At 39.3% G+C, this 11,165-nt stretch overlaps 1 protein-coding gene across 1 annotated transcript; it reads right to left on the bottom strand.

Moving 5' to 3' along the window:
• Positions 1-276: 276 nt before the first annotated feature.
• On the bottom strand, positions 277-1,236 carry LOC121432432 (olfactory receptor 19-like). Its single transcript, XM_041630397.1, has one exon. The coding sequence runs from the start codon at positions 1,234-1,236 to the stop codon at positions 277-279; it is 960 nt and encodes a 319-aa protein (XP_041486331.1).
• Positions 1,237-11,165: the final 9,929 nt, after the last annotated feature.

Here is an 11,165-nt window from a genome sequence, read left to right as displayed (position 1 = left end):
AATCACTTATGAAGTCTCAGTTATTTTCTGGTTACAGTGAAAAATTCTAGAGGATTTGATCCAAGGATGGGTATTCAAGAAAATAAGAAATGACAAAGTAAAACACAGATGCCAAAAGGAACACTAATCCTTATAAAGAAAGGAATTATATGAAGAAATGATATAATGGACAGAGGAATTAGAAGAAATTGTGAGACTAAGTTTTACTACAATTTATGGTCAAAGACCACAATTGCTAATGCCATAACCCTAGGTTCAACAATCATAAGTACACAACTATGAAGGCAAGTCCATTGGTCGGTTTCTGGTCACTCTCCCTAAAAGTAGTTTCAGAGCCTTCTTCATATCATTGTTCCTTAGACTATAGATGAATGGGTTAAGCATGGGGGTGACCACAGTATACATCAATGAAGCCACTGCAGTGGCATGGGGATTTTGGGACACTGCAGAACTGAGGTACACTCCCAGGAGGGTGCAATAAAATAAAGAGACAACAGAGAGGTGAGATGCACAAGTGGAAAATGCTTTGTACTTCCCCCGAGCTGAGGAGATTGCACGTATGGAGGACACTATCCTGGAGTAAGAGTAAAGGATGCCGGACAGGGGGCCCACAGCCAAGAACATGGCTGCAATATAAATCACTATGTCATTAAGAGACGTATCAGAACAAGCATGGTGTACCACATGATCAAGTTCACAGTAAAAGTGAGGGATTTTCAGGTCTGCACAGAATGACAACCGCAGAACCAAAAAGCTGTGTAACAAGGCATTCAGAATACCTATGATCCAGCATGCTAGAATCAGTAACCCACAGCGTCTTGTATTCATGATGACCATGTAGTGTAGGGGGTGGCAGATAGCCACATAGCGGTCATAGGCCATCACAGTCAGCAGAAAGATGTCCAGTACTGAAAAAAGTAGTAAGAAGTACACCTGAGTGATGCAGTTCGCATAGATGATAACTGTGCTCTGTGTCTGGATGTTCACCAACATCTGTGGGACGGTGGTGGAGGTGAAGCAGATGTCTACAAAGGACAGATTGGAGAGGAAGATGTACATGGGCGTGTGCAGGTGGGAGTCCACAATGATGGCCATGATGATGAGTGAGTTGCCAAAGACAGTCACGAGGTACATGGAGAGAAAAAGTCCAAATATGAAAGGTTGAATTTGAGGTTGATTCTCTGAAAATGCAAGAAGAAGGAATTCTGAAAGTTGAGTGCCATTTCCTTGATCCATGTGTTTGATACGCCTTCTAAAATAAGAAATTTGGAGATGATTCAGTTACTCATTAGTAACCTAACATCAATGTTTATTTCTTCCTTCATTTCCTTTATTCTTACTTCTTCTTCCCGCCCCCCCCCCATTGTCAACCTCCTAGTGGTCACATGTCTGAAAATAATTAACTCTCCCCTCTGGCAGCTAACAACTTTCAATGGCTTTGCAGCCAAAGTTAAGGTCTTATGAAGCCTTTTGGCTTCCACCATGACTGATTTGATCTTGTGTAAGTCTTGTGCAGACAACCATAGCTGTTGTGATTTTATAAGTATAAGGACCTTACTGTGTTCAAAAGGCATGATACCACAGGAAACCCTTCCAATCTTCTGTCTCCTACTCTTTCCACTTCCCCTTTCACACTATTCCCTGAATCTTTTGATTTAGATGTGTCATCTTGGGCTAAACATTTTTTAGATGTTTACTGTCCACACTTGGACAAGTTATCAGTTCCTATATCATCCTGCATCCACTGAAAAAATAGAAGCTTCTCTAATGAGGACTGGGAATATCACCTATCAACATAGATATTAATATTTAGACTCATGTTCATACTACGCACATTTAGCACAATAATAACTGCACATTCTTCCCTAGGGATTATGAGCTCACCAAACAAGGAGTTCCTGGTCATATAATTTATATTTTAGGCATGTATCTACTACTGAGGAACTTTGTAAGCGTAGTCTTCTATAGTCATGAAACTTAATTCTGTGTTGTGTAGTTATACCACAAAGAGAGTCCTAGTGATATTTCTGAGTAGAAATTCCCTTGTCATGTTCAATTTGTTCTCAGAGACTTTATATTAAAAAATCACTAATGCTCCTCATCCATCTGACCTATGGTGGCATGAACAGCATAAAGTTTTCTTCCTCCTGCCCCACACCCATCAAAGCCTGAGATGTGTGTGAGAACTGGCCCAGAGGTCACAAGGGTGGGAGAGTTGTCTCTGCCTCCATCAGCTGCAACACCTGGGAGAGCAGGCCCACCTCTTCTGGGTAACAAAATGGAGTCAATTTGTAGGTGGAGGTAAAAGTTGTAAGTATGGGAGCTCTGTCCCCACTATTCATCTCTGGTGTGGTAGTGTAGAAGGGAGAAAATTGCCCTCTCTCACCTCTTGTCCCTTACCGCCTGCAACAGACAACAGAACTGACTTCCTCTTATCAGCTGCAGCACTCAGGAAAGTGAACCTTGCCCCTCACCTAGGCAGCACAACAGAGCTTTCCAGTGGTTGGAGGTAAGGGTGCCCAGCTCTGATGTTGTGAGCAAGGGAGACCTGTCCCCATTACTTATCTGACATGTGGTGGAATGAGCGAAGGAGAGATGCCCCATCTCCCAGTCATCAACACCTGAGACGTGAAGGACCTGGTGTTATTCTTTTTAAACAAAAAAAAAAAATGCTGCAAGATCCCCACGGCAGTAGGCAGCAGAAATGTTGTAGGTCCCAAAAGGTGGCGGCATGAGAACAGGAGGGCTGCCTCTGCTTCTTGCTTGCTCCTGTATCTTGCTTGGGCAACAAAATAGAGCTGGCCTGTGGGTATAGGTGTGGGAGTGCCATCCGGTAGGCATGAAAGCAGAGAATTAGCCCAACCCCTTGTGTATTGCTGCAAGAGGTGAATTACCTGAAACAATGCCGGAGAACTCACCTTTTGATGAATACAGGGTAGCACTGGCAGGCAGACCATCTCTGCAGCTACACAGGTCCAGAACCAGGGTTATCATTTGGTCCACCCCAACATCCACCCCGTCTATGATCTGCTGAAGGATGTGACGTGACCTAACCCACAGACCCAAAGTTGCAGGATCTCCACAACACAGAGAAACTACAGAATATCCAAGAAGAGTCCTAGGGAGGGCCCAGCATCAAGATAATAGTAGAAAACAAAGGCCTCGGACCACACCAATGATTCTTTGCAATGAATACTTGCAAGTAAATATATAGGGATAAAGGGGTTTACTGCATGATTTACTGTGTCACACTGCAACTTTCGTAATGAGAATTTTAACTTTTCCCCCTTTTCTCTTACATTTTCTTTTATTTGGGGGGGAGTACAGAGGTGGAGGGCAGATGTAAAAGGATGGGGAAATGAATGGGATCAAGATAATGATGTAAAAGACATATAGAATAAATAAAAAACATTAATAAGAAGCTCTTAGATACACTTCTGAAGTGAAAATTAAAAATGTCCCTGGTTGAAACACTATCTAGATAAATATGATAGAGTGAAGGAAGACAAAATACTTTCAGTGTAATGAAGGGGAAGCAGGAGGGGCAAAGTTGAAGTATGAGCTTTATCACATGGTTACTGATGTGCTGGACACATCAACTTCTCAGATCATCAGCCCTGGCAGCAAGTACCTTTACCTGATGAACCAACTTGCTGGCCCAGTTCCATAACTTCTTAAAAAGGACATTACACAATGAGAGATATTTACATGACCACTAAACAATTAAAGAAGAACAGAGGTAAACAGATTTGTCAGGTGAAAACAATGAAATGAGCTGATTCTCATGATACTAGAAGGAAAAGTAGACTTCTTGGTCACAGGGCAAAGTTCTGCCTCCCATTCTATCTCATGACACCCAGCAAGTACAATAAATGAGAAAAAATTACCCAAAAGCAAAAATAATGCACATTAGACTCTCTAGATATATTTTATGTGTACACCCAAGCAAGCCCTTATTCTAGTGATAATTAATATGCAAAGGTATTTCTTATGGAGGAAATCACAGACCCTTACCCCTTCCTGCTGAATTGGGGGGGGGGATGGTTGGACTCTGGAGTAAAATGGTGATCAGTTGTGTAGCTTTGCTGAAACCACCAGAATCCAATGGATGATTCTAAACCCATGATCACACAGATTGACATACTTAAAGTCATTAAGTCATAGAACAGCAACAATAACAAAAGATGTGGGTGTAGTGAGAAGAGCAAGCACTGGCAGGGGGGAGACAGGAGAGGGTAAAATTTTCAATAAGCAAATTTTATCACTAAAAAGGTATCCTCAGTGTTGCTGTATAGAATCTTCTGCCAGAACACTAGGACATTTCTATCTTACACAAACATACTTTCTCTAATCAATCCCTGTGGACACCAAGTAACTTCATCCCCTGCTACTCCCATGACACTTCTGGATCAACATGTCACATTATCTTTAATAATGTATAATTGACTCAGAGACATATATTTATCATTCTGTGTCATATGAAGATAAATAAATCACACATGTCTGTGAAACTTAAACTTCACTTGAATGCAAATCATGAATTAATGAGAACCAAAAGCCACAAGACTTGTTGAAACAGACCTGTCCAGAAAGGCAAAGGCCAGCCCTGGTAACAGACCCACAATCATAGCTACCAGAAAGACTGAGGCAGGAGGATCACAGATTTAAGGGATAAGCTATGAACATTTTAGTTTTGTCTTTTTGACTTTGTAATCTTGAGCTGCACTTTTTTTTAAGTCATCCCTGGCTGTAAAGCAAGGACAAGCCTAGCCTAAATGACTTACTGAGACCATCTCAAAGGGTTTGATAACTCACTGGTGGGACATTTGCCTGGCATATATGAGATCTTGGACTTAATATCAAGCACAGAATTATAAACGACCAAAGGTACAGCAAGGATTAACACTCATAGATGAAGTGAGGGTATGTAACAGGCTATTCAGTCAATCACATTTTGCTGGGGCAGAAAGACAGTACATGTGAGCATTAACAACAGTAAAAAAAGCCAAAGACAAACACAAACAGCATTTTTTCTTTCATATATTTATATAATCTAGAATTAAAAATAACAGAAAAGTAGAAGGAAGTGCAATGGGAAGTAGTAAGAAGACTATCAAAAGTGATGGTAGAGTCACAAAAAAGAGATGAACAAGATAGTAGCACATTCTACACATGTACAGACATGTCACAGGTAGACCCAGTGTGTCATATAATTAATATTTCATAAAATGTTGGGACAATTAGGAGGAAAGAATATGTCTATCACTCTGGACCTCACAAAACTACATAATTTCTCCCCAAACACACACACACACACACACACACACACACACGCACACACACACACACTGGAATATCAAAGAGAAAAGGTGCTGGGGAAGTCTAATCTGTACATGTGAAAGAATTCTGTTTTGAAGTGGAATAAACACATCATTTCTACTTAACAAATGTAAAGGATATGCATCATTTGCAATAGAGGAAGTAAACAGGTTTTAGAAAAAAGTCACAAGAATAGTTTGTATTCATCAGTAAGGAAATGACGACAAGCAATCTTTCTAATATAACTTTTTAAATATGACTACAAAGCTTAAAATTCATGAACTTTTGCAACAGTGCAGACATTATTCACCTGGGTCTTTCTTATTAACAGGACATTATGTTCATTTTAAACATAAAAGGCATGAAGTGTATATAACTTTACAATCAGTGTTTTTGCTGTATATGTTCCATAATTTCCAAGGTCAAGGAACACAAGTTCTCATTTATATGGAAATATTTTATGAGTTCATAAAGCCATCCTTTTATAATTATCCTTCCAAAACTGTCACTGAAGGATTAATTCTCACCCCAATTACTGAGTTCAGTTTTCTTTTCAGTTTCGTGAATTGGTACATTCCAAGACCAACCCAGAAAGCCTCCCTTACATCTCCCAGTCTTGGCTAGGCTAACTTTGCTCTCATGTGTGTTTTCTGTACTTCTACCTTCTGAACTCTTGCTGCAATACCAGCAGAGCTCCACGACTCACCTGGATGGACCTCTGAAAGGTAGGTCTGTGCATCAAAGCCCCAACTCCCTTTTGAATGGCTGATGATGGAGAATTGAAGCTGTACTTGACACATGCAGGACAAAGAGAAATATTAATCCCCAGACAGAATTAGGACTTCAAAATGAGAAAATTAATGTGTACTTAGTTTACAAATCAGAAAGACTACACTGGGGAGACAAAGCTGACAGAAGTTTCTCCTTTGAGAATATTTCCTTCCTGTTATTCCAACCCCTGAGCACATGATTTCCCCCATGGAACATTGCTCTGTACAGAAAGAAAATTGGTCCTAAGGATTGCCTGTTCTCAAATGAGGAGGCTAAAAGCCCAGATGACTAGTCATTGTTCCTTCCCCATGAACTCTCTAGATTTAACCTTCTACCAGCTTACTTCATCTTGATTTAAGGTTTCAACCAAAGTTTAAAGCTATGAAAGTTGATGTAAATATGTGTGAGGTCACCAAAACATTGCTTTACGTTGGCTTCAGAAACACCCAATTCTCCTGTTCATCAACAGAGAGAGCTCTTTGCCCTTCTTTTGAGACCATGGGTTCTAAGTTAATGAGCTTCCTTGTGCTTTTTACAAAACAATGAGGGGTGCATTCCTCATTAGGCAAGAAGAAAGAAAGAAATTTATGTCATTATTAATGAGTCCTCTGATAATCATGATGTGCATTTTGATCCCTTGAACAATTTCTGAGATTAGTCATTTATCAGCAGTATCTTAGTAATTTTTGAATCCATTTGCTAAATTGGTGGAAACCTAGCACAATAGAAACTCACTGGAATCTATGAGGACGATCATAGTGAAGACTCTTAGTAATGGAAGATTCAGAGTATGAACTGGCCATTCTGTAACTAGGCAAAGGTGTCATTAGGACACCAATTCGGTCACAAAGCCAATGACCTACAATTTTTCCTATCTGCAAGATGTGCAGGGGTAATGCTGGCACAGAACTGGTGGGAGTAGTAAATCAAGGACTGGAGGCCTACACTACAGGAGGGAGCCAGTGCTTGACACTGCCTGGATGGCCAGGAATCAGAGGCTGGATAGCCCAGAGACCTAGAATAGAACCAAACAGGACTGACAAGAGGTCAATGAAATGAAGTGATTCCTACTAATATTCTGTGATTCTCATAGCCCAATCATCGTCATCACAGAGATTTTATCCAACAACTGAAGGGAGCAGATACAGAGACCCACAGCCAAATGTTAGGTGAAGTTTAGGGAACCTCATAGATAAAGGAAGGTGGGGAAGGTTGTAGGAGCCAGTGCTGTCTGGACACCATGAGAACAGAATCCATAGAATCAACTAAGCAAGGCTCATAGGGGCTCACAGAGATGAGAATGAGGACACAATCATGGAGATTGTATGGGTCTAAGTTAGGTCATATATATATATATATATATATATATATATATATATATATATATATAAAATGGTTGTGTAGCTTGGTGATCTTGTGGGGATTCCTATCAGTGGGAGTTATAGTGTCTTTGACTCTAATCCACACTCCAATTTTCTTTCTTTTTCTTAGCATGTATTTTTTGTATACGACCACAGGCTTTATTATGATACTTTCATACACACATGCAATGCTCATTGGTCATATTTACCTCTTTATTATCTAGTTTTACCTGTATCTCTTAATAGATAATCTCTAAATATCACTCCTTCTACTTCCATATGTTTTTTATCTATATTAAGCATATGAGAGAAAATGTATGTTAGTAGGTTTTCTGAGTCTGGTATGTTTCAATTACCGTAATGATCTCCAGTTCTACTTTTCTGCCAATGGCATAATTTCATTTTTCTCTATGGATGAATAAACTCTTTTCTGTGCTTAAGTCACCATTTATTTAGGCATCCATCCATTGGTGGGCATTTAAACTGACTCCATTAATTGTATATACATGTACCTCTATTGTATATTGCCTTGATTGCTTTCTGATATGTAGCCAAGAATGGAATAACAGGATCATTCTCTTATACTGATTCCTAGAGTGGCTGAGCTAGTATATGTCTCCACCTCCAGATATATGTGCCTTTCCCCTCAGCTAGAAACCCAACATTCAATAAGCTGATGAAGGAAAATCACAAAGTCAGACTGAACTGTGGAACAATGAGACAGATAGGTAACTAGCCACTCTGTGTAATACTAAAAAGCAAAATGTTAACCACTGTTAAAATCACTGCCAATGTTCTCTAAATTTATATCATGAACACTCCTTCTGGTATTCATTTTTCCGTAAATAAGCAGAATATGGGGTAATTTGACCTCATAATCCATAGGTGATGGAATTTTTTCTTTGTTTCTCCAGTTGCCTTGGGCAATGAACTTGGACCATGCTAATAGCCCATCAGTCTACCGTTACAGTAACTGATTCCCCTAGCTCCTGAAAGGACAAATAGAACTCTATAAAACATTTATTTTCTGAAAAAGACTCACTATGAGTCTTTGACTGGCCTGCAACTTGCCTTCTCAGACATTTGCCTGCCATTTCCTCCTGAATACCGGGATTAAAAGTGCTCAGCCCATACCCATCTTGCCTGACTCATTTGTATTCATGTCCCTATATCAAACTGTGAGTTTCTTTGACATAAGCTTACTCTTTTCTTCTCTAATTGTTCCTATGATTCTAAACATATACTCAACACCTTACTTTTTAATATTCAAAATAGGTAAAGACCAGATGTGGAAGTCATTCTCTAAGATCTCATGATAAGAAAAAAGCCACATTCACACAAGAGTTTCAGTTTGACAGCCCAGAGTGTATAATTTTATATGTTATAACAGAAAATCATACATCTGTTTTTAGGTATTATCAAAACTAATTCATATATCAAAAAGAACATTGCAAATATAATAGAAAAAAACACAAAATGAATTTATTTGAGTAGGAAAAAAAGGAAAAATAAATCACCAAGAGCTATCTGTGATGAGACATGTAGTTGAAGTGAAGGAAGATAATTAATTGGTGTTCTTCACCTACTGTAGAGCCTCTTTTGTCCATAGTCTTCATCTGTCCAATTTTCCCCCTGTACTTTCCCAAAGCCAATACAGTAAGGACAATGGAAGACAAATGATGAAATTTTTCTTAATGAAAATTAATGAAATTAATTAATTAATGAAAAATAATGAAATTTGCTTATTTTTCAGATTATAATAAACTCACATCATTTCTCTGATGTGGGATTCCTCTCTGTATGCTGAGAAAACCATTGGTTAATAAACAAGTTGCTTTTGGCCTATTGCAGCACAGAATAGGGTAAGGTAGAATCTCCAAGTAGATAGGGGAGGAGAGAGTAGGCAGAGAAATGGAAACACCATGTAGCTGCTGGAGGAGAAAGATGCCAGCAACCACCTGGAACCTTACCAGTAAACCACAAGCTTTGTGATAAGATATAGAATAATAAAAATGGTTAATTTAAGATGTAAGACCTAGCTAGGAAGGTGCTAGAGTCATTGGTCAAGCAGTATTGCAATTAACATTTTCTGCTTAATTATTTAAGGTCTGGGAAGCCAGAAACGGACAAGCGGTCTCCACCTACAGATTGGCGGCCCAATGTGAAGCTGGCTACATCCACATAAGACCTGAGAAAGCTTGGAATGGAATTCTAGACACAAAGTTAAGCATGGCTTCTTGGTAGCCAGCATTTTTTTTCAGATGGGCTCTATTTGCTGGTGGTGAGCAGGAGCGCCACAGCTCCTTTAAGGAAAGGCTTGCTGACTCAGCATGAGAAATGGCAGCTTCCTGATTTGGGCAGCACAAACTCTGGCTCTTTCAGGAGGCCAAGCACTTGAATGGGGTTTGTGGGCAGCGTGCTGCAAGTTACTTGGTAGCAGCATGGGCCAACTGGTTACCAGAGTTAAGGTAGTGAATGAACCTCTGCTATGTTGGACTGGGCAGAGCCAAAAGGTAAGGCAGCCTTAGTCCTAGCCATGTTGCTTAACATTTTAAGAAGTGGTCCTGATCAGAAAAGGATTGCAGAAATGCAATAAAGACAGACTCAGATGAAAAAGACCTCTGAATGCATCATGGTGTTGGATAAATATATGTAGGCTTGAAAGAAAGAAGAAAAAAAGTATAGAGAGTAATAAAAAGAAGTAAATAATTTTAAAAAGTCTTTAAAGAGACAGAGTACAGAGAGTCATAGATTAAAGGAGTAAAAAAAAGCCACATAAATATGGTATATACACAGAGAGGCTGGATTGTGTATATTATTGTGTTTTCTTTGACATTTTGACTGTGAATGAGCTAAGTACAAAAAGACATTTTATCGTATGAGCTGCTAAGCTAAACCAACATCTATACTTTAAAGTATCCTGACTTGAAAATTTGGGTCTAAAGATATTTGCTTTGGAAAAGAGGTTCTGCTTTTGTTTCCACAGAGAATGAGAACCTGTGGATTCTTTCCAGACTAGTGTTGTTTGATGGACTAAGACTCCCTGAAAGGTCTCTGAGAACCCCCAATTACTTCACCCAACCAAAGGCAGGAAGCAGTTTGTAGAGAACTATGCCAAAATTCCCAAATATTGTTTATAAATTTACATTTAAAGGGAGATATGAAAATGTTATGCAAAGGACATGGTCAACAAGACAAAATAACAGCCTACAGAATCAGAAAAGATCTTCACTAACCCCACATCAGACAGAGGTCTGATCTTCAAAATATACAAAGAACCCAAGAAATTGGTCATCAAAAGAACAAATAATCCAATAAAAAAAATGGTGTACAGACCTAAACTCTCAATAGAGAAATCTAAAATGGCTGAAAAACACTTAAGGAAATGCTCAACATCCTTAGTCATCAGAGAAATGCAAATCAAAACAACTCTGAGATTCCATCTTACACGTATAAAAATGGCCAAGATCAAAAACACTGATCGCAACTTAATCCGCAGAGGTTGTGGGTTGAAGGGAACACTCCTGTATTGCTGGTGGAGTGCAAGCTGGTGCAGACCCTTTGGATATCAGTGTGGCAATTTCTCAGAAAATTAGGAAACAACCTTCGTCAAGATCCAACAATACCACATTTGGGTGTATATCCAAAGGATTCTCAACCATACCATAAGGACATGTGCTCAACTATGTTCATAGCAGAATTGTTTGTCACAGA

This window comes from Microtus oregoni, unplaced genomic scaffold, assembly GCF_018167655.1.
Source record: "Microtus oregoni isolate MIOR12 unplaced genomic scaffold, Mior012 000034F_ref0000314, whole genome shotgun sequence".
In the NCBI taxonomy this organism is placed as follows: Eukaryota; Metazoa; Chordata; class Mammalia; order Rodentia; family Cricetidae; genus Microtus; species Microtus oregoni.
This window is presented reverse-complemented; position numbering and strand designations above follow the sequence as displayed.